The following is a 24942-nucleotide window of genomic DNA, read 5'->3' on the forward strand; positions in this document are numbered from 1 at the left end:
AGGTGAGGGCATCCCCGGTTGGACGCAGGCACGCAGGTGAGGCCTACTCCAGATATCCAGGCTAGCCCAGACAGGTAAGGTCCTGCCAGGCCCCCCAGTCTGACAGAGACCCCAACCCGGTCTTCTCCTGGGACCCAGTCTCACAATCTCACCCAAAGATCAGTCTAGACCCGTATCTGTACTTGAGCTTGACCCAGATCCACAAGGCTTCCGCGATGGCCATTGTGAATTATCGAAAATAAAAAGTCACCTCTACTTGGAAGGCCTCCATAGCTGTCATCTATAGAATGGAGTGTCCTTCAGGGATATCCCAGAAAAAGCTATGGTCTCTGCACACTGTGCAGCACCACCTGTGAGCCACCCAAGGTTTCTCTTCCTGTCACTTGATCATAAAGAACATCCCATGAGGTGACAGGTGCAGACTGGGAGAGAAAAGGCATAGCAGGAATGAGAACTGTGGGCATTGGGGCCACCTCTTCAGATTGCCTGTGCTTTCGGGGCCTGCTTGAGCCCCGTCCTGTATACACCACTCCCATCTGACGATGCAAAGCCACTGATGCACCCAACTTAAAGCTTAGTGCATCAGACAACACCGAGTTCATGACAGGCAGCTCAGGCTGCATGGTAACTTGGTGAAGCAAGTCTCTACTGTGGTCAAGCAATCTCTAATGAGGCCCAGGAGCAGCCAAAAGCTGTCTCTCAAAAGGTGACTAGTCATCAAGAGAGCATGGTACGTAGGGCTTTGCTCCAAAACCCTAAGGGCCTCTCAAATGCTCCAAACAGCATCCTACCCACCACTGCCACTTGGGTAGCTGGCACGGCACGCCGGACCCGCCGCAGAGCCGTCCTTGTTCTCAGCCCCACTCAAAACTAGCAGCTTTTAGGGTCACATGGTAAAGAGGGCAGAGTAGCACACCCAAATAAGGAGAGTATTGCCCTGTCGCCCCTAAAATCCAGAGGCCACTAGGCTTATGCTTCTCTTTGGGTTGTAGGAGCCAGATAGAACAATTTCTCCCTCATCACAGAAGCAATCTCAACCTCATCCACACCACTGGACCTCAGAAATTTACTGAGATGGGCGGTCCTTGAATTTTGGTCAGATTTATTTCCCTCCCTCTTGACACACAAAGGTCTTACCCATAAGTCTAGGGCAGTTGCTGCTTCTTGCTCACTGAGTCCAACTGGCATTGCAATGTTTGTGAAAAGCGGTCAAGATGAACTAAACTATGACACTTGGGCGGAGAGCTGACGAACTCCTGAGGCAGAACATACACACGGTCCCCCAGGGGCTTGCCCCGTGCATTCCACCAGGAGCATCCAGGGATGGTATTCTGCATGTCTACGGCCACATCACACCACACCACGGACCACCAGGGCCCCCTTACTACCACTTAAATCCATCAGGTTCCAGAACCAATTAGAAAACACATCCTGAAGATTCCATTCCTGTAGAACCATTTTTGGTACCAAAACCTGTTGTAGTCACTGTTCTCGTTCTCCAGAGAAACAGCCAATAGGTGTTGCGTGTGTGGCTATATACACAGATACACGCACAGATACACATAGATACACACAGATATACGCACAGATACACGCCGACACACACACGCACACACACTCTATACATACTCTGCTGACCCCTGAATAATGCAGGGGATTGGTTCTAGGACACACTGAGAATCTTGAAATCCACAGAAGCTCAAGTCCCATAGTGAGCCCTCTATATCTGTGATTCCACTCCACAGACTCAGCCAACCAGATTATCTAGTACTGCGGCATTTACTGAAAAAAATCCATGTGTGAGTGGAGCCACACAGTTCAAACTCACGTTGTTCGACAGCCAACCATATATTGTACTGCCCTATCTAGAAGGAGAGGGAGAAGGAGGGAGGGAGGGAGAGGCATGAAGTCAGGGGCTCGCGCAATTGGAGAAGTGGCAAATTCAAAACTGGCAGAGCAGGCCCCCAGGCTGGAGACCCAGGGAACAGCTGATACAGTAGCTCAAGTCCAAAGGCAGTCTGGAGGCAGGCAGTCTGGAGGCAGAAGTCCTCCTTTCTCAGGGGACCTCAGCCTTTTTTCTCTCAAGGACTTCAGCTGAGTGGATGGAGCCACCCACATTATGGAGGGTGATCGAATTTACTCAAAGTCTATGATTTAAATGCTAATTTCATCCAAAAAAAATCTCCACAGCTCTATTTGCTGTCTGACCAAATATCTTGCCAGCTGACACATAAAATAAATCATCACACTGCCCAGGCTCAGATCCAAGCCTAACCAAGTCTGAAACTGTCCTAGCACAAAGCCAATCCGCAAAGATCAAGGGAAGCTGTCAAAATATTAGCTGAGCATGCTCTAAAATGCAGATTTCACTACAAAAATAGTTTGAAAAAGTCACAAGAGTATTTCAACAACAAAAAATCACAAGCATTCCAACGAAACAGGAAACACAGATCATCAAAGGAACAAGATAAATGAACAGAAACCACCCCTGAGGAAGCCCAGCCATCAGACTTTCTAGTCATTAAAACAAATGTCTTGGCGTTCCTGTTGTGGCTGAGTGGATTAAGAACCCAACTAGTATCCATGAAGATGCAGTTTCGATCCCTGGCCTTGCTCAGTGGGTTAAAGAGCCCGCATTGGTGCAAGCTGTGGTGTAGTCACAGATGTGGCTCGGATATGGTGGCTGCTGTGGCTGTGGCCTAGGCCGGCAACTGCAGCTCCAACTTGACCCCTAGCTTAGGAACGTCCACATGCCACAGGTGCGGCTATAAAAAGAAACAAAAACAAACAAAAACCACGGCTGTCTTAAACATTAAATCAAGAGCTAAAGGAAAACAAGTAAAGGAAATCAGGAAAACAATGTATAAACAAAATAAGAGTATCAACAAAGAGACAGAAAAAATTAGGAGCCAAACAAAAATGGAGCTGGAAATAATAACTGAAATGAAAATTTCACTAAAGGGGCTCAACAGCAAAACTGAGCAAGAATAAAGATCAATGAATTTGAAGATAAGACAACTGAAAGCAGAGGGTCTAAGGCGCAGAAACAGAAGGAAGAAAAGTGAACAAAGTCTAAGAGACCCATAGGACACTGATAAGGAGACCAAAAGATGTGTCATGGGAGCTCCAGAAGGAAAAGGGGGAATAGCACAAAAAAGATTATCTGAAGAAATAATGGCTGAAAACTTCCCAAATTTAACAAAAGATGTGACTCTATCAATCCAAGCAGCTCAACAAACCCCAATTAGGACAAATTCAGAGACCCACACCAAGGCACATTATAATCAAATTGTCAAAAGCCATTAGATAGTTATTATCATAAATACAAAAAATTAACAAGTATTGGCAAAGATGTGGAATAACTGGAACTCCCAGCTACTGCTGGTAGAAATGTAAAATGGTGCAGTCGCTGTAGAAAAGTTTGGTAGTTCCCCCCAAATTAAACAGATCACCATATACTCCAATAATCCCACTTCTAGATACATACCCAGAAGAACTGAAAGCAGGAATCAGAAGGGATACTTGGGCATCAATGTTCACAGCATTCTTATTTCCAAAAGGTGGAAACAACCCAAATGCCCATTAACACATGAATAAACAAAACGTGATACGTACACACACACGGGGTGCTACTCAGCCTTAAAAAGAAATTGATACATGATGCATAAACGAACTTTGAAAATATTATGCTAAGTGAAATAATCCAGACAGATAAGGACACATATTGTATGGTCCCTTTTATGTAAAAAATCTAGAATCATGAAATTCAGAGACAGAAAGTAGAATACAGGTTACCAGAGATGAATGGGAGAAGGGAACAAGGAATTATTGTTTTATACACAGATTTTTTTGTTTGAGATGATGAAAAAGTTCTAGAAATTAGACACTGTGGTGATGGTTGTGCACTGTGTATGTACTTAATGCCACTAACTGTATGCTTTTAAACAGGTAAAATGGGAACATTTATGTTATATATATTTTACCACAAATTTTTTTTGGTCTTTTTTAGGGCCACACCCACAGCATATGGAGGTTCCCAGGCTAGGGGTCTAATCAGAGCTGTAGCCACTGGCCTACATCACAGCCACAGCAATGCCAAATCGGAGCCGCGTCTGCGACCTACATACACCACAGCTCACGGCAACGCCAGATCCTTAGCCCACTGAGCAAGGCCAGGGATCGAACCCGTAACCTCATGGTTCCTAGTGGGATTCGTTTCTGCTGAGCCACGACAGGAACTCCCACAATTTTTTTTTTAAAGAGGAAAAAGGTATACCTTAAAATCAGATTCTATATGGTGTCTAAGTAACTCAAGAACAGAAAATGTTTTTGAAAATTTGACCTTCGTGTGAAAATAAATGACAAAATTAGTCTCACACAATCGCTTGGATAGGTGAGTATCTTTATTTCAGAATGACCAATAGGACCTCATCCAGATAAAGGTCCTGTCAACACTTCTCACACGTTATGACTCAGTTTTGCTTCTATGGAAACGCCAGTCAGAGCAGCAAAACTAAGTCTCCCTACCAAAACTGAAGTCACCAGGAAAGGGGTGCTGGGTGGGTGATGAAGCCCTACTTAACCACTCCCTGTCTGCAAGATGGCTTCCGGTGCATTCCTAAAACATCTATTTGATGCCCAATATATCAACTTTTAAAAATCATTACTTTCACGCTTTATATAGAAACAATACTTTAAATCATTTGATCCTTTTGCTTCAATAAGGTCCAGCAAAGCCTCACCGCTCCAAGCAAACCCACTACAAAGAACTATGCTAAAGAAGCGTTTGGCTGTTGAAGGAACGCTGGTCTCCCGAAAGCCGAACCTCAGGATCCACACATCAGACATTCATCTCTGTTCTCCAAAGAGCACACCATGGCCGCCGTGTTCCTCTCCTTCTCCTCCTCTTTTGAAACGTTTTCCTTATCTTTCAGCTTCTCCTTATTGAGAGTGAACTGGATCGGATTAGCTGCTGGTCTTGTCCTTAAATAATACATCCCAGTCTTCAAACCCTAAAAGGGAAGTAGAGACAACTCATTAGGAGAGACTGTGAGGACACCAGCCACTCAAGACCAACATTTAAATACATTTCCATAAACCAGGCCGGACTGCCTTCCAAACCTGGAATTCTATCTCCTTTAGGAAACCCTCTCAAAAATGCTTAGGGAAGGAGAGACAGAGAGAGACGGTCGGACAGTATACTCTGTCCTTTTCACCCTAAAGCAAGCTTATCTCTGAAAACGTCAAGTATTGTTGGTTCTCTGGTCTTTTATTTGTTAGGCGTGCCCACGCCATACAGAAGTTCCTGGGCCCGGGACTGAATCCACGCCCTAGCAGTGACAGTGGGATCCTTAGCCTGCTGAGCCACCAAGCCCCCGTTTTTGGTGTTCATGTGATGACCGCCTACGACAACATGTCTGCCTTCAATTATAACTATTTAGAGGGCTGGCCTGTATCTCTGTATAAGAACAGATACGACTGCTTCAAGGATAAGAATCATCATCTATTCAGTATCCCCAGTCCTGGCACACAGTATACATTCAGCAAATGTTTATTAAATTAGAAAATAAACCCATAGTTCTTTCTAAATACCCAGAATGTTGCCAGGGAATAAGAATATAATACAGAATCACAGGTCTTTACAGGCAGCAGTGACGAGCTAAGTGACTGGCTTTTATCCTGTAGATAGAAGGGGGAAACAGCATATTTCTGAGTAGTGGGTTGACATATGGGTAAAGGTTTATTTTAGGAATGGCAGCAAAACATAAGATGGCCTAGAGCAGAGATGCCAAAAGCGAAGAGATTAGTTAAAGTTGAGAATAGGGATGGTGGAATAAAGGGAAGACATTCAAGACACAGTACAAAGGAACAACCAACAGCACACAGTCAGTGACTGCATGGAGATTAAAGAGAGGATCAGAGAGCTCCAAGGTTTCAAGCTTAGAATAAAATAAACCTAAAAGAAATACGAAAATCCAAAGTGAGAGCTTAATGTGGTATAAAACCCATGGGCTGGTTTTAACATATTGGATTTAAAGTTAAAGAACTACCAAGCGGCAGCATTAACAGGTAGCTAGAATCTAAACCTCTGTTCCAAGTTGGTAATAAGTCTCCCCAGACTTCCTCCACCAACCTGTTTCCAGCCGTAGAAGTGCATACTCGTGAGTTTGCCATAGTTGGGCTCAGCAATGTGTATGTTCAAAGACTGGCTTTGATCAATGAAAGCGCCTCTCTCAGCTGCCATCTTGAGGACAGTTTTCTGGGAGATTTCCCATACAGTCTTATAAAGCTGCTTCAGGTCATCAGGAATCTCTGGTATGCTCTGAAGAAGGAAAAGCAAATGTTTATTGTACCCTAGTGGAAGAAAGCAGTATGGCTAACAGCATGATGACCCAAGGGTCCAGTCTTGATTCTATTTCCAGCCAGATCTGATCCTAACAATTCAGTTAAAAACAATATATTGAGTTTCCCAAGACCACTCACCTCTGGATTACAAAGTCCAACACAACCCCATTTAATGAACAAAACATCACTGTGGAGGTAGTGATTTAAGATTCCTATTTAATTGATTAATGGCCTAAACAATCACTATGCTAGAGGCATTTAATAAAGGCAGGAAAAATCAGAGATAAGCAACAATCAATAACTCTTGAGTTTTGCAGAAAATACAACTCAGGGCCACAACTCACAGGGACCTGACCCAAGGAAGCAACAAGACAAAATCCTTTAGGTAAGCTAGGACTCCACAAAATCCATTTGGAGTCAAGAGAAATGAGTTTCCTTAGGTCTAGGGTTAGCCTGCATCAAAATATAGTACAGAGAGGCGCTCCCATCACGGCTCAGTGGTAACAAACCTGACTAGCATCCATGAGGACGTGGGTTCGAACCCTGGCCTCATTCAGTGGGTTAAGGATCTAGCATTGCCATGACCTGTGGTCTAAGTCACAGACACGGCTTGGATCCGGTGTTGCTGTCGCTGTGATGTAGGCCGGCAGCTACAGCTGATTTGACCCCTAGCCTAGGAACTTCCATATGCTGCAGGTACAGCCCTAAAATGACAAACAAACAAACAAACAAACAAAAAACCCCAGAAAATAGAGTATGGCTAATGTTACAGTTTCTAACAGCAAATACAGAAATGTCATAGGAATCTTTATCTGTGTTGCCAAGCAGACCAATGTTTAGCCAGAGGCCTCTATCTACAAATAAATAAATGCTTCTTGATTCTCAGCTGCAAATATTTTACTGCTAAACGCTATTCGTGGCTCTGTCTCTGAGACTATCAGTCTTCAATCTCCATCATACTTTTAAATTTAGGTTTGACTCCAACTTCAGGCTACGTATCAGTGGCCCCAAACTCTTGCACACTTTTTTTTTTTTTTTTTTTTTGGCTTTTTAGAGCTGCTGCACTTGAGGCCTGTGGAAGTCCCCAGGCCAGGGGTCCAATTGGAGCTACAGCTGCCGGCCTACGCCACAGCCACAGCAATGCAGGATCCAAGCTACATCTGCGACCCACACCACAGCTCACATCGAGGCCAGGGATTGAACCCACATCCTTATGGATACTAGTCAGGACTGTTACTGCTGAGCCACAACAGGAACTCCTCTTAGGTACTTTAGAATTACCAAGGGAGTCTTTAAAAAATAGTTATGCCGGGCTCTCATTCCAGACATTTAATTGGTCTGGAGCCTAAACTTCTGGATTTTAAAAGCTCATTGATTCCAATGTGCAGAGAAGTTGCGAACCACTGCTTTGTATTACTGCACAAACCAGAGGGTAAGGCTTAGCTACGTGAAGACACCTTTTAACCCTCACACAACAAGGCAGAGTTGAACGGAGCTACGTACGCCCACGTGGCCACCACGCATTCTCTACACTGCCTGGGAAAGGGAGCGGGTGTCAATGTCCGATTCAGCTCCTGGGAGCACATCCTTTTTTTCATTCTGTACCTGGATAGAGCCATTGCATGCAATAATCTGGTTTTTCATCTCTTCATTCCACAGGCCCCGCTCCGTAAGATCTTTCAGTAAGTGAGGATTTACAATCTGAAAGAAAAAGCAGAAAAAATATGAGGGAATAAACAATGACAGGGCCTAAACAAGATCACAGACTTGGAGCTTCAAGTAAGATCACTGAAGAATTATTTAACATTCGATTGCTTCGTAAATTCTATTTTTTATGAAACTGAAAGGCCTATCCACCACATGAAAGCTATATTCCTCTAAAATCTTGGTATTTATCATTCAAATCATAATGTATGGTATTTGCAAAAGTGAAAAGAAGTAACATTACCTAAACTGGGTAAACTCATGCAAAATGATACTTTTTTAAGTAAGGATATAATAAATACATAAGATGAGAAATTAGAAACGTATCTACCCTAAACTTTCTAGAAATTTATTTCAGAATATCTGCAAATTCACAAATAAAAATCTTTTTTTTTTTCCTTTTTCAGCCTGTGACCTATGCCACAGCTGCAGCACCACTGGATCCTTTAAGCCACTGGGCCCAGCTGGGGACTGAACCCGCGCCTCCACAGTGACCCAAGCTGCCGTAGTCGGATATTTAACCCACTGTACCACAGCAGGAACTCCATAAATAAAAACTTTTTAAATTAGTGGTTCTCAACCATAGCTGCATATAACAATACCTGGGAACTTTAAAAACAAAAACAAAAAAACAAAAAAACACTGGTCCCATCAGAAATTCTAATTTTTTTTTTTTGTCTTTTTGCCTTCTCTAGCGCCACTCCCGCAGCATATGGAGGTTCCCAGGCTAGGGGTCGAATTGGTGCTGTAGCCACCAGCCTATGCCAGAGCCACAGCAACACGGGATCCAAGCCACGTCTGCAACCTACACCACAGCTCATGGCAATGCCAGATCCTTAACCCACTGAGCAAGGCCAGGGATCGAACCCGCAACCTCATGGTTCCTAATCAGATTTGTTAACCACTGCGCCACGACAGGAACTCCAGAAATTCTAATTTGTAACCAAAGTTGAGAACCACTATCTTAATAATACTCTTTGTTTTTTGCCTTTTTCTAGGGCAGCACCCAAGGCATATGGAAGTTCCCAGGTTAGGGGTTGAATCAGAGCTGTAGCTGCCAGCCTACACCACAGCCATAGCAACGTATGATCTGAGCTGCATTTGCAACCTACACCTCAGCTCACTTCAATGCCAGATCCTGAACCCACTGGGCCAGGCCAGGGATCCAACTCACATCCTCATGGACACCAATCGGGTTCATTCCCATTGCACCACAAGAGGAATTTCCTTAAATGATACTTCTCTACATCTTGAGTCATCAACTTGAGCATCTAAGGTCACAGCATATGTATGTCGCTATGATTATAGAATGGTTAAATATCATGGAAACTCTAATATCAGCAAGTTGCCTTCATACTCAACCCTTAATGCTTCATTCTTTTGGCAGGTATTTATTAAATGTCCATTATATGCTGAAATAACATAAACAATATGAGGGATGATGACAACCCAGTTTATCGAAGCTCTGCCCCATGCTAAGATAAAGGGGCATTAAATATGAGCAGCATGTATTCCCAACATCAGGCTTTTGAAAGATCTTCCTGTAGGCCTGGTTGTGACCGTCTCACCTGAAATTCTCCTGACAAGACTCTGCGAGTGTAGATATTACTGGTGTAAGGTTCAATGGACTCATTATTTCCCAAAATCTGAGCGGTGGAAGCAGTAGGCATCGGCGCGATAAGTAAGCTGTTTCGTATGCCATACCTAAAGAAAAAGAGGTCATTAGGTGCTGATCTAGGACTACCTGCCAGGAAGGCAGCTACTTTAAGTCACCGTAGTAAATGCAGCTGCTGTGAGCAGCATCATACACACATTAGACTCATATGTTGACTTTCGAATTTAATCCCACAAGGATGCAACTCCACAGTATGAGTGATACAGCTTGCTCCTCTCCTGAATGCCTGATTCCTAAACAGAATTAGCAGTTTTTACCGCTGGCAATTCTAATCATGTCACGACTTAGGCCACTTAGGAATCATGCACCTGATACTATCTCGCCCAAGGAAACACTCAAAAGGCTACTGGAGATATTCTGCCGGTATCGGGGTGTACTCATTCAACCCTCCCTCTTTTCTAAGCACCCAGGTGATCACCGTGCTAGGCCCTTTCAGGAAACAACGATGTGAAAGTGGTCAGAACCAGACCTCTATCCACGTTTCTCCACTACCCTGAACAGGAGGGTGAACAGAGAAAATTCTGCCCCAAGTATACCCGATTTCTCCAATGAAAGTTCCTGGAGGAATGCTAACATCTCTTGACTCGATTCAGTGCCGAAGAAAGTACTTAAAACATACCATCTGAACACCGACTAAGCATGTCCTTCAGAGCTCAGCCTGCGAGATCTACTCCATCTTTCCTGACAGTCAGACAACTCAAACACAAACAGCGGCACTGCAACGATTTTCTATGACCTGCGTGCCTTTATATACATACTTTGTAAATACGAGAGCTCGTCTTTCTTACACTCTGCACCTCTGGATTCACACCTTACTAAGCATAGAGCCTTGTGTCCTAATGGAGTCTGTACAACTGACTCTCGACCTCACTCTGTCACTTTGCACTTGGTTGGCATCAGGCAAAGCCCCAACTATCTCCAGGTCTTTACCCCTCAGTAAAGTGGACAGACACTTTACTGAGGAAGAAAATGTTTTGAAAAGTCATATATGTGTGATAGACCCAAACCATGAAATTGTCTATCATCATTTAAAACATCAGGTAGATCTGCATGTACTAAAAGAGAAAGACGTCCAAAATAAATCACTAAGTAAAAATGTCTCAGAACACAGCAAGCCTGATCCCCTTTACATAATAAAACTGCGTGTGTGTATCTGCAGAAGCACTGAAAAAGGTCCCCATGCACCCTTCACAGTGTATCTCTTGAGAAAAGGAGTAAGTTGGCCATTTCATGAGACAGGTGGTTGTTGCTAGAGAGGTATAAACAAAGGCTTTTACCTGCTACATTACTTCTCTATTTGACCTTTATTAACAGTGACTGTGTCTTCATGCGTTAATTTTGAAATTTAAAAGTTACATAAAAACATCTAAACTATAGTACGGGTCCATTTTTGTAAAAATTGAATTTGCATTACATATACACACATACACAAACTCAGAAGGAAATCTGAAGGATGACAGACAAAAAGACACAGACAGGAGTTAGGGCGGAGGTGGTCTTGGGATAATTTTCATTTTTCTCCCTTTCCACATGTATGTTTTTCTAAATTTTCTAACATGTATTACGTGAGTAATAAAACAATTTGAAGGCATATAAATATTTTTAAAGAACACTGTAAAGCTACTGCTTTCTTCTGCAAACATTAAACACTTTGCACATGCATTAATCCAGAGATGACAGACACATCCTGGCAGAAAAGAGGCAGGATGAAAACCTGAACCCTCCTCCCTTCAGAGCTACTTCCCATCTCTACTTACTTCGCAATCTTCTCCTTCAGGAGCTTCCAGTCCCACAGGTCTGTAGGAGTAACGTTCCACATGTCGTACTGAAGGATCTACGGAATAAACAACCCAAATTTATGATAAAACATTCCATGACAATTTAAAACGATGACAAAAATCAAGCAAATGACTAACTGCATGGCCCCACACCCTAACGAGGGCTCCCTTCTCGTAGGCTGTGTAAGGAATACGAGGACCAGGGATCTTCTGGGACCAATTTCTCAGTAATCCTACTGATGAGAAGCAGGCTAAGACAACTGATTAAGGCTGATCTCTCTCCCACATCCCCGGTGAGTCCTCTCAGAGGACCCCAATCACAGCTGCAAACCAGCAAATCCTATTAACACTCCTCAAAGCCTGTTGCTGAGATGCATTTTCTTTCTGCACAGTAAAAGCACTTCTCCCCCGCCCCCATCTTTCCAAATGCCTTGAGCTGCCCCCTCCATCTATCTACTAAGCTAGTCAACACCTATTTTCAAATAATTTGTATTTCCTAAATATGACAGGATCTACCTTAACTAAAGATAACACCTTCATTTAGGGAGGAGAATCACACTAGCGACGATCAAGGCAGCGTGGAGGCGGAACCGAGGACAGCGCCCGGATTCCCACCTCCAGGCACAGGAGCCCAGCTCCCTCTCCTCCTCCTCACTGTGAACAGGACCTGGAAATGCGATGAATGCCACTCACGTCACTAGGACACATGCGAAGGGTTTCTGCATACGTAATTAAGGCTGAAGGTCAGTTCATCTTTTAGTTGAAAGGGAGATTATTATCCTGGATGGCCCTGACTTAACAAGTGAAAACCCTCAGGAGAGCAACTGGACTGGGTTCCTCTAGAAACGGGGGACTCTCCCACCTACTCGCTTTGAAGAAACAAGATGTCATAAGTTCTAGAGCTGCAAGGAAGTGAATTCTGCCAACAATCGGGTGAGCCTGGAGGAGGGACCCTAAGCCTCAGACGAGACCATAGCCTCAACATCTTGACTGTGGCCTCGAGACCCAGAGACTAAGACCCAGCTAAATCAAGCCTGGACTCCTGGGCCATGGAAAAGAAAATAATGAGTGTATGTTGTTTTGATGCACTGAGTTTAGTAAGAGAAAACTAACACAGTTGGCATTCTTCTTCCATCACTTTAGCAATAATTAAATCTGTTTTAAGAGATTAAAACAGAGTATCCTTTTCACTCCAGAGGTCCAAAGTACCACATGAGTTTCCTATGACCAGTTTAACAAATTACCACAAATTTAGTGGCTCAAAATAATAAAAATTTGGGAGTTTCCACTATGGCACAGTCTGACTGCAGTGGCCTGGGTCACTGCAGAGCCAAGGGTTTGATCCCTGGCCTGGCACAATGGATTAAAGGGTCCGGCTCAGACCCAATTCCTGGCCTGGGAACTTTCACATTTTGTGGGGTGGCCATAAAAAGAAAAAACAAAATAATAATTTATTCTCTCACAGTTCCAGAGCCCAGAAATCCCAAATCAATATGTTGGGAAGGCCTCACTCCCTCTAGAGGCTCTGGAGGAGGTTCTGTGCTTTGCCTCTTCCTGCTTCCAGTGGCCACCAGTATCCCTGGGTTGTGTCTGCATCACTCTAATCTCTGCCTCCAGGGTCATGCTGTAAGGACAAGTGTCACTGGATTTAGGGCCCGCCTGAATAATCTTATCTCAAAACCCTTAACTACATCTGCAAAGATCCCTTTTAAATCAAATAAAGTAACATTCATAGGTTAGGACGTGAACATCTATTTCTGAAGGCTACCATTCAGCCTACCACAGGCACTCGCAGGCAAAAAAAAAAAAACTTCATCCATATACTTACTCCTTTGCTGACTGGAGAGCCCTCATAGGTTTCATAGGGGCCATACTCCTTGGCCAGGTCACAGCTAGCTTCCAAGGCTCCATAATAGATGGTTTCAAAGATCTGCTTATTCAATAACTGGGCCTCTGGACTCTCAAAAGGGTATCTCATCAGAATAAAAGCATCTGCCAGACCTTGTACCCCAATTCCAATGGGGCGATGGCGTTTATTTGATAAACTTGCCTTCATGCCAACAGATTTAGAGAGGAGACAACATTAACAAACAACAAAAGCAAGATTCTGTACCAGATGACATATCTATCTCAGGTTGCTCACACGACAGCCTTTAAAGGATGATACCTCTTTGTATCAGGCTGGTCACATGATTCCAATGATAACCATTTAAACGATGACACACTCTCCTTATCTCAGGTTGCTCATATAATTCCAATGATAACATTTAAATGATGATACTTTTTATCTCAGGACGCTCATATAATTCCAATGATAACATTTAAATGATGATACCTTTTATCTCAGGATGCTCATATAATTCCAATGATAACATTTAAATGATACTTTTTATCTCAGGATGCTCATATAATTCCAATGATAACATTTAAATGATACTTTTTATCTCAGGATGCTCATATAATTCCAATGATAACATTTAAATGATGATGATACCTTTTATCTCAGGTTGCTCATATAATTCCAATGGTAACATTTAAATGGTGATACCTTTTATCCCAGGATGCTCATATAATTCCAATGATAACATTTAAATGATGATACTTTTTATCTCATGATGCTCATATAATCCCAATGATAACATTTAAATGATACTTTTTATCTCAGGATGCTCATAGGATTCCAATGATAACCATTTAAACGATGACCGGAAGACTGTGATAAACTCCTTCCACCTTGGATTTCCATAATTAATCCAATGATTAATTTCAATAATCCATCAGCAGAGAAATCTATCCGTACCTCTGGGATAGGGTAGTAGTTAATATCAATGATTTTATTCAAGTTTCGGACAATAACTTTGGTGACTTCAGCTAACTTGGTAAAGTCATATGTGTGTTCTGATGTAACATACATATTCAGGGCCAGGGAAGCCAAGTTACAAACTGCAACCTGCAATGTAAAGAAAGAGTCAAGAATCACACAATTTTTATTTCTTCCCCTGTGTCAATGACACCACCTCTCAGCCTCTCACACTCTCTGACATTAAAATTTTAAATTTCTGTCTCTGATGTCTCCCTCATCATCATTCACCAGTTCATTCCTCAGTCCAATTCCTATTCCCCTATGTGGCCTGTTAACGTTCACCCGTGAAACAGGTAAGATGAGAACCCCGTGTCCCGGAGTACCCGGCTCTGTCACCAGACATGTGTCCCACTGTGCCACAACTTTGTATTTATATCTATCAGTAGATGTGCACTGTCCACTACATCAACCACTGGATTACAATTAAACGAAACTGAAGACTCAGTTTCTCGATGGTCCTGGTCCTACTTTAGGTGCTCAGCAGCCACCCAATACACATTTCCACCACTGCATAAAGCTCCTCCAAATCACACATGCCGACCGCATCCTCTCGGAGACCCTGACAAGCCCTTAACACAAGATCCAAGTTGGTGAATTGAAAAAGCTCTTCTTCAGGTGATATTCTCTTGCTATACTACTCGAGGTGGTGAGCTTTTTCAGGTAGGGGTAATGTCTTACTTATCCTTGTGTTTTTAGTACTAGCACCACATCTGGCAGATAGTAAACACTTCACAACGTTGATGAATACGTGTTCTTTGCGATTCTGATTACGATTATCGAGTCCAAACTCTCAACTCCTCTCACCTAGACTCCCTCATGCCCTTCACATCTACTCGATTCTACCTATGCTGCCAAAATACTCTTTTTTAATTTTTTTTTTTTTTTTTTTTTTTTTGCCATGGCATGCAGCCACTTGATGTGGGATCTCAGTTCCCAGACCAGGTACTGAACCCAGGACACAGTGGTGAAAGCACCAATACTGAACCACGAAGTCACCAGGGAGCTCCTGCCAAAGTATCCATTTTTAAAACATAGCTCAAATCACAAAATTCTGATAAATGCTAGGGAGAAAAATAAAGCAGGAAAAGAGAGTCTTGGGACTAAGGATAAAAGGGGTGCTTTTTTTTTGATGGCTGTGACCACAGCATACTGAAGTTCCTGGGCCAGAGATGGAATCCGAGCCACGGCTGCAACCTACGCCACAGCTACGGCAACACCAGATCCAGAAACCCACTACACCAGGCAGGGCAGGCAATCATATCTGCACCACCACAGAGACAACACCAGATCCTTAACCTGCTACACCACAGAGGGAACTCCAGGAGTGACATTTTTCAATAGCATTGTCAAGAGTTCCCTGGTGGTCTAGTGGTCAGGATTCAGTGCTATCACTGCTGGGTTCAATCCCTGGCCTGGGAACTGAGAACAGGTGTCAAGCCATGCATGCACGCCATGGCCAAAATAATTAAATAAATAGAGTTGCTGGGAGTTCCCATTGTGGCTCAGCTAATATTATGAACTCAACTAGTATCCATGAAGAGGTGGGTTCAATCCCTGGCCTTGCTCAGTAGGTTAAGGATCTGGAGCTGCCATGAACTGCGATGTAGGTCAACAGATGCAGCTCAGATCTAGCATTGCTGTGGCTGTGATGTAGGCCAGTAGCTACAGCTCCTATTCAACCCCTAGCCTGGGAACCTCCATGTCTCGAATGCGGCCTTAAAAAAAAAAAAAAAAAGAGAGAGAGCTGTCAAAGAAAAACTCATTGAGAACGTAACATATGAACCAAGAACTGAAGAAGTTAGAAAGTATGTGACTTTCTGGGGGACTAAAAGCATTTTAACATTTAAAAATCTTGAGGCAGGAGTATGCCTGATGTCCAAGAAACAGCGAGGGAATCAGCAGGGCTGGAGCACCCTGAGCAAGGGGGGACGTAAGAGTGGGAAGAGGTGCAGATGCTCAGCTGTGCAGGCTCTCGCAGGGCACCGAAGGATGGAAAGGAAGTGCCAATGCATGCCATAGCACGGACCATGGGCACAATGACGCTGGTACCCGGAGTGCCCACAAAACGAGATCCAGAGAGAGAGAACAGATTAGTGGTTGCTGGGAACTGCGTGTAAAGGGCAACAGGGGTGACTGCTGATGGACACAAAATCTCCTTCTGGGTGATGAAAATACGCCAGAGTTAGTCATCAGTGACGGTCGCACAATCTTGTGAATATACTAAAAAAACCCTGAATTGTACACTTTAGAAAAGGGAGATTTATGACGTGAATTCTATCTCAATTTAAAAAGAATGAATGAACTCAGGGTGGGCTGGAAAGTCAAAGACGAGTACTGCGCAGAGGAATGCTATGATCTGATTTGTGTTCTAAAAAGAGTCACTTCACTCTCTGTAATTCACTTTATATCATTTGAGGGTATGTCAGTTTCCAGAGGGCAGGGGCCGAGCCATACTCATTTATAGCCCAGAGTACTTGGTACTGTGTCTCACACATAGCTGGTGCTCAATCAATTTTTTAAAATTCAACTGCAACTTTAGCAGTTATTCAACTCACTATTTCTTTCTAACTTTTCATTTGTCATATTTTTTAGGTCCCAGAATTTGGAATCTGCTTCCTCCTTTCCATAGTTTACATCCCATTTCCAAGCAGCCCGTCATCTGACGAATGCAACAATCTCCCTAAGCGTACCTCTAGTCTCTTCCTACACTACGCCATTCTATAACCAGAAGCAAGAGCTGGGCTTCCCACCCTAGCATTCTGATGCTATTTTCTTCCAGAAATCTGCGAGGACTTTCCCTCCTCTGAGACATGCCTGAATGTATTTGCTCCATCAAATCAAACTGACCTTACACTCACTGCACAAAACCTATCCCGACCTCTGATCTCTCATACAGGCTGTTCTTCCCAAATGGATAGCTTTTCCATAAACTTCTTTTTAAAAAATAACCAAATCTATGTCCCATTCCTAGCCTTGCTTCTCCTGGGAATTGCTTAAATATTTACGATGAGAATTTTGGCTCACCGCTGAAAGGACTCTCTACATGCTTACACACTTTAAACTGAAGGAGCATCCTAACACATTACCACGTTTGTCCTAAAACACTGTAACTATACACTGCCATTTTTCTTCAGTAAGGATCATGACAACAACGTGAGTCTAGGAAAGAGCTGACCGTCTCTTCATGGCTTGGACTGAAAGACACAGAAGGGCACACATCACACCTCTTCCTTCCTTTATATTCTATTTTAGTGCTCTGCTGCTTACAGAGGAGAGCTATGAACGCTCGCTCCTCCGACTCCAGTGAACGCATGCGAGGGATTCACAAACAGGTCACCAACTCCTAAGACTCCTGCCTCGGTGCTCAAGGCAGACGTTCTTCTACCTACCTCATCTTTGCTGGTGTACTCCACTATTTCTGTGCACAGATTGCTGCATTTGATTGTTCCCAGGTTCTGCTGGTTGCTCTTCCGATTACAGGAATCTTTGTAGAGCATGTATGGGGTTCCTGTCTCTGTCTGCGACTCGATGATGGCATACCAAAGCTGCTGAGCTTTTACGACCTTGCGGACATGACCCTGTCTCTCATAACTGAAAGGCAAAGCTAACATCATTTTCATATTCCCTAAGAAAATCTTTACTGCAGACAGCATGAAAAGAAACACCAAAATATAAAATCAGGAAAACTTTTAAATTTCTTACTGTTTTGCTAAGAGAATAAAATTAAGAACATGATATTCATTTCACTCTGACTAAAGCCAATCCCACTAAATCAACAATACCTTCCATAATAAAAAGGAACAAAACCTGGAAGTTCCTGTCATGGCATAGCGAAAACAAATCCAACTAGGAACCATGAGGTTGCAGGTTCGATCCCTGGTGTCACTCAGTGGGTTAAGGATCTGGCGTTGCTGTGGCTGTGGCACAGGCCAACAGCTACAGCTCCGATTAGAACCCTAGCCTGGGAACCTCCATATACCGCTGGTGTGGCCCTAAAAGAACAAAAAGACAAAAAAAAAAAAAAAATGTGTCCTAGTCGTTCTTGATGCTTGTGTACAATGCAAAGCATAACTTATTTCATCAAATGTACTCCAGGGCAAATTAATAACCCTGCATTAATTTTTTAAAGGATCAGTTAAAGAACCCCAAATACCTATTCACATGTCCCAAAGTTTCAAGAAAACAGAAACCAAAATTTTAGTGAGGAATCAGGAAGAAAATATGACCAAAATAAAGTTATTAGTTACATTATCTTCTAGATGCTTCTGAAGATTCCTCAAAACTGGCTCATGACTGAGGTCGTTTAAAAACCTGGATCCGGGAGTTCCCGTCATGGTGCAGTGGTTAGCGAATCCGACTAGGAACCACGAGGTTACGGGTTCGATCCCTGGCCTCACTCACTGGGTTGAGGATCCGGCATGACGGGAGCTGTGGTGTGGTTCGCAGATGTAGATGGGATCCCGAATTGCTGTGTGGCTGTGGCGTAGGCCGGAGGCCACAGCTCCGACTGGACCCCTAACCTGGGAACCTCCATATGCCACGGGTGCGGCCCCAGAAAAGACAGAAAAAAAAAAAAGCCGATAAAAACCTGGATCTTCTAAATAAGAGAACATGGTCAAAACATTATCACTTTCCTATTTTTTTCATACCTTTCATATAGCTTCTCAAATTCTTCTCCCCAGACCTCATCCAGACCAGGACACTCATTTGGACACATCAAGGACCAGTCCTGCAAAGGGAAGAACAGTACCAACCATAAGAAGCTTCGAATAACCAATCACACACAGCTCATGAGCAACACTCAAGGGATAGAGTGGCTTCCACAGACTGTCTTAAAAATTTGATTTAGGAGTTCCCACTGTGGCTCGGCAGAAACAAATCTAACTAGCATCCATGAGGACAAAGGTTCGATCCTTGGCCTCGCTCAGTGGGCTAAAGATTCGGTGTTTGTCATGAACTGTGGTGTAGGACACAGATGCAGCTCAGATCTGGCGTTGCTATGGCTGTGGCACTGGCCAGCAACTACAGCTCCGATTCCACCCCTAGCCTGGGAATCTCCATATAATGTGGTGTGCGGCCCTAAAAAGCAAAAAAAATATAGAAAGAACCCAACTAGTATCCATGAGGATGCAGGTTTGATCCCATCAGTGGCCTCACTCAGTGGGTTAAGGATCCGGCACTGCCACAAGCTACAGAGTAGGCTGCGGATGTGGCTTGGATCTGGCATTGCTGTGGCTGTAGGTTGACAGCTGCAGCTTCGATTCAACCCCACCTCAGAATTTCCATGTGCTGAGTGCAGTCCTTTAAAAAAAGACAAAAACAAAAAAAATTTCATTTAGAAATAATCATTTTGGGCTCAGACCCAGAGATCTAGTTCTACCTGTTAGTTCATGACCTTTTCAGCATTTAGGTCAGAGCATCTACTTTAGAGACTGGAAACCTAACAAGGCAAGAGTGGCGTCTCTTAGCCTGCTCAGAACGCCCTTCCGGGCAGAACATATAGGTGGACTCCTGCTAAACATGGCCAAGGTGACTGAAAACTTGGACGACTCAAGCTGCCACTACTGCCCAGTACCTATCCCTCACCTGATTCGTCTCCACTCGCTTCATGAAGAGATCCGGAATCCAAAGGGCAAAGAAGAGGTCCCTGGCACGCTGCTCTTCCTTCCCTGTGTTCTTCTTTAAATCAAGGAACTCAAAGATGTCTAAATGCCAAGGCTCCAGATAAATAGCAAATGCCCCAGGTCGCTAATGGTAAATAAATCATCACTCTTTTCAGAATCAAAATGAAACAAAGAAACTTCGTACTTTCCAAAGCACTTCAATAATATCTCCTTGGATCTTCACTACAATTAGTAAGTTTAATGAGATAATACAAATAAAAGTACTATAAAAATATAAAGTAGTAGTATTCTTCTTACAATTCTAGGGGTGAGAAAAAAAAAAAGAATAGTTAACATGAAGAAAACGTGGAATAAGAGAGACTGAATACTTATGCCAAGCGACACAGTAAACTAGAGATGGCACTTCCTCTTCAGTTGGCGTCCAGCTCACTTTACATGTATGTGTGCAAAGCCCAAAGAAAATCGCTTTACCTTTGACAGTAATGAGTTTGCTCTCTTTAAAGGTCAAAAAGGTGGGAGGTCTTATCGAGGTCCCCATAGACTGTTTTAAGTACATCAGAGAGAAATTCATAAACTCAGAAGTGATTAGTGTGCCTACATATCCGCGAGAGACAGGCTCAAGCAGCCAACTACCCTGCCGGTAACACTGGATAAATGACCCAGTACACTCAGCTGCACGTTCCTCTGGAAAATAAGCAGAGTTTGGTCTGTCTGTTTAAGAGATACCCAGCAAACATATTACACCCCCCTTTCAAGGTTAGGGGTCAGTACGAGTCACAACTTCAGAAATTCTCTGCAACTGAACTGTCACGTGAGAAAGCTGACTAGGTCACCGGCTGCCTGGAGCCGGGGGTACAGTTCGTACAAGTCAGGCTGACGGTGATTCATACAAAGGTGCACCGTAAACATGATGGGGTAACGGAAATGTGCTAAAGCTTGCCAGGTGGGATCACACAAGTGTGTACATCTGTCAAAACCATCCAACTGTACACCTCAAGTGTGGATACTTTAAGTAAAAATTACACTATTAAATCGATCGTAAAAACAAAAAAGCAGACTTGTTAGACACATATACACCGAGCTATCTTATGATAAGCGTATATGACAAAAGATCCGCAGTTCTGATTCCCAGTCCTTTCAGGACGAGAACGTACCTTGTTTCCACCCTGATCCACGTATCGAGCTGTGTTGTTATACACTCTCAGCATCGGCACAAGGCCGTTGGAATTGCCATTCGTCTGAAAGAGAGACGAGGATAAAGGCATCCGGAGGAGGAAGGGGGGGCTCAGCAAGGAAAAGAACAAAATGGCTCAAGAGTGGACAAATGACTCTTTCTCAGTCGATAAAGTTTTATCTGCTTCTCCATTTCTACCTCTTTAAAAAACATTACGCCCAAATTAAAAAGTACATTTTTTTACAAAGGCCACACCTGCAGTATACAAAGGGTCGAATCAGAGCTGCAGCTGCCAGCCACAGCAATGCTGGATCTGAGCCGCGTCTGTGACCTACACCACAGCTTGCGGCAACGCCAGATCCTTAGCCCACTGAGCAAAGCCAGGCATCCTATGGAGACTATGCTGGGTTCTTAGCCCACTGAGCCACAATGGCAACTCTGAATTTTGTTGAATAAACTACAATTATGTGCAAAGTTATTTCATGGCATCTCTAATTTACAATGAGAAATGACAACTACAAGTCAAAAGAATCCAAAATCAGAATAACTGAATTTAAACCCCACACCTTCAAAAGGCCATTATATAAAGAAATACTTTGGGTAGAGTAAAAAGGCTACTAAAATATCTTTTTCCCAAAAGAATTCAAGGCAATTTACAATAAGAATTATATGCAATGGATAAATCAAGGCAATAAGGTAAACGGAGACTCTCAGCAATAAACGGTTTCTCAAGTGAAGATAAAATATAGAAACTGCTTAGAAGATTCGTCATCTAATTTTTAAAATAATCCCTCTATCCCCAAGGCAAACCTTTAAACAGCCTAGAAAGATAAGTGAGCAATGGCTCCCCCTACTATTGTGCAATGAACACCACATAATGGAATGGGTTTCCTCTGTGCTAACTGTATTCTAGCGGGCTGGGTATTTTCTTCCCTTACAGAGGAGGAAACAGACTCGGAGATGTAAAGTAACCACTGGGAATGAGTGATACCGGATTTAAATCTAGGTCTTACCCAAAATCATTACCTTTTTTTTTCTTTAAAGTAGGCATGATTTACAGTATTATGCTAACTGCAGGTGTAGAGCATAGTGATTCAATACTTTTGCAGATTACACCCCATTAAAGGTTATAGGTTATGGGTATAATTCCCTGTGCTACAGAGTATATCTTTGTAGCATATCTATTGTATATTTAGTAGTTTGTATCTGCTAATCCTTCCCCCTAATTTATCCCCTCTTCCCTCTCCCCTGTGGTAATGACAAGTTTGTTTTCTCTGTGAGTGTTTCTGTTTTGCATATACATCCATTTGTCTTATTTTTTAGATTCCACCCCAAACCATTATCTTGACTCCTAGTGAACAGTGAACTAGAAAAATGTGGAATTTACTTCATAAAATGCCAGTGTCTAAAGCTTGAATCCTGGCTCTATCACATATTAAGCAACCAATCTCTGGAAGTAATTTAACTTTCTTACCTTCAGCTTCCTCACTTGTAAAACAAGGAAAGAGTGTCTATCCTCCTAAGTCACTGCAAGGAGTGACGTTTACTGTGTCTGTAATGATATCTGTCTCCTAAGGCGGCAGTAAGGGTTAAATGTGTAATTCACATAAACTTTTATGACAGCTTCAGCACACAGTAAGCAATGAATAAATCATAGCTGCTATTATTATTTATAAAATAAATAAGAATTCTAAAATCTGAGCTAAAAAAGGACCCTATAGACCAACTAAACTGCCAACAAAACAGATGAAAATGAGGCCAGCAGTAGTGAAATTACTCACCCCAAGTCACGCAGCCTAGTAGTAATTAACAGAGATCCAGGTCTCCTAAGCCCCAGCACACACCCTCTCAACCACGAGCCTGGTTGCTTGCAGGCTTGAATCCCTCTGGCCTACACATTCTCAGTCAAACAACAGAAGCTTACCCCAGCAATGTAGCTGCCAGTAGCTCGAATACAACTCACAGCAACACCAATTCCCCCAGCTGACTTGGAAATCAATGCACACTGCTTTAGAGTGTCATAAATGCCTTCAATGCTATCATCTTTCATACTCAGAAGGAAACAGCTACAGGGGAAAAAAGTCACAATTCAGAAAAGAAATGAAGCAAAGCAGAGTCAGAAAAATGACTGTATAATCCAAAGACAGTAAGTTAGGCAAATAAACAACTTGAAGCTTACAAAATTCCTAAGAGTTTTAAGAAACAAAACTTTTACTGGATATGACACAATAAGACATATCAATATATACTGTTTTAAAATCACCTTGCTGCTTACCCTCGATGCTTAGCTTAGAAGGAAGTCTTAAAGTCTACAATATTAGCTTACATGTTCACCAGACTACAAATGTGCCATTATTACATTTTCTCACGTAAATTCCTAAGCATATGCAACATCTTTTCAAGCTATTAGAAAGCCAGGAAAAAAATAAACATTTATGGGAAAAAAACGCCACCTATCCAAGAGTGAACCAAGTCTGACACATGGACCAAAATTTACATCCTGTACAGTCCATTTGAAGACTGTGCTTTGGCTCTTATGCTCTGACCCTAGGAACTTACGCCACCAACGATCCCTTCGCTATCTTGAAAATTCAGCCAATCGAATGGATTCTATCGGGTGACGCTTCTCTTCCATGAATATTCAGACATTCAGAAAGGTACAGAGAATAATATAACATACACATCGTACTTACCACCTGCCTCGAGGAACCAGACACTACAAATACAGCCTAATTACGATCGTACACCACGTCCATGCATTTCTACATTGTTTTAGCATCTGCGTATGTTCTACACTTCAAAATTTTCTGGTTCCATATTTATTTACCCCTCTGTGACTTGCGTTTATTTCGCTTGCTAGTGTGTTAGAAATTCAGTCCCACTGATGCATACGGGACGACGGTACTTTCACCACTGTGAGGTGCTCCGCAGTGTGAATGCACCAGCACGCTCGCCCACTGGCCTGCGAGCGGCACGGGATTATTTCCCATTTGTCTAAACAGCACCGCTGTGAACGTCTTCAACAGATCTCACTGCACGTACGCCTAAGGACTCCTCTAAGGTGTCAACCTAGGAGAGGATTTCTGGGTCAAAAGATGTGCATGTGTTTACTTTCCTAAAGAGTCTCCAGAATGAAGGGACAAGGATGTTCTAGCCGCCAATGGATGAGACTTGCCTGTGTTCCACATTTTTACCAAACTTGGTATTCTCAACCTTTTAACTTCTTTTTTTTTTTTTTTTAAAGGGCCACAGTGGCAGCATGTGGAGGTTCCCAGGCTAGGGGTCCAGTCGGAGCTGTAGCCGCCAGCCCACGCCACAGCCACAGCAATGCAGGATCCGAGCTGTGTCTGCGACCTACACCACAGCTGACAGCAACACCAGATCCTTAACCCACTGAGCAAGGCCAGGGATTGAACCCGAAACCTCATGGTTCCTAGGTGGATTCCTTTCCGCTGCACCACGACGGGAACTCCTCAACCTTTTAACTTGTATCAATCTGTAAGTATTGTGGGGGTATGAACTATCTCATTATGATGTTAACTTTCACTTTCCTAACTACCAAGGAAGTTTAACATAATCTCACATGTTTCTTGGTCAAACTTCTTCTACAAATAAGGCCATGTTTCTATTTGGTTTTGTATCTTTTTCTTATAACCCTTTGACTGTTAACATACTTGCAAATATCCTCTCCCAGTCTGAAATTTTTTCACTGTGTTTTTCATTTGCAGAAGTTTAATTTTAATGTAGTCAATTTTTCCTTTCTGTTGTTTGCTTATTTT

The 24942-nt window shown here is 43.0% G+C and overlaps 1 protein-coding gene across 2 annotated transcripts in view; it reads right to left on the reverse strand.

Annotated features, from left to right (window-relative positions):
* Nucleotides 1–4385: 4385 nt before the first annotated feature.
* The window catches only part of RRM1 (ribonucleotide reductase catalytic subunit M1), a 38948-nt gene continuing 18391 nt past the window's right edge, over nt 4386–24942 (reverse strand). Inside the window, exons 8-19 of one of the 2 annotated variants that reach the window (XR_014814532.1) lie at nt 23088–23229; nt 21144–21227; nt 19952–20113; nt 19015–19094; nt 17755–17956; nt 13889–14452; nt 13331–13837; nt 11482–11558; nt 9618–9753; nt 7951–8046; nt 6134–6322; nt 4386–5012 (exon numbers count right to left, since the gene is read on the reverse strand). Coding sequence is in view for 1 of the 2 variants with exons in the window: in XM_021062424.2 (XP_020918083.2) it covers nt 4827–5012; nt 6134–6322; nt 7951–8046; nt 9618–9753; nt 11482–11558; nt 13331–13552; nt 14303–14452; nt 17755–17956; nt 19015–19094; nt 19952–20113; nt 21144–21227; nt 23088–23229 (1726 nt within the window). In the remaining variant the exon portion in view is untranslated. The remainder of the gene's footprint in view (nt 5013–6133; nt 6323–7950; nt 8047–9617; nt 9754–11481; nt 11559–13330; nt 13838–13888; nt 14453–17754; nt 17957–19014; nt 19095–19951; nt 20114–21143; nt 21228–23087; nt 23230–24942) is intronic. The other variant, XM_021062424.2, reaches the window with a different exon arrangement.

The sequence above is a fragment of the Sus scrofa genome, chromosome 9 (assembly GCF_054392235.1).
Source record: "Sus scrofa isolate SSC_HxYL_T2T_F1_AM1 chromosome 9, Sscrofa_HxYL_maternal_Yorkshire_Landrace_v2.0, whole genome shotgun sequence".
In the NCBI taxonomy this organism is placed as follows: domain Eukaryota; kingdom Metazoa; phylum Chordata; class Mammalia; order Artiodactyla; family Suidae; genus Sus; species Sus scrofa.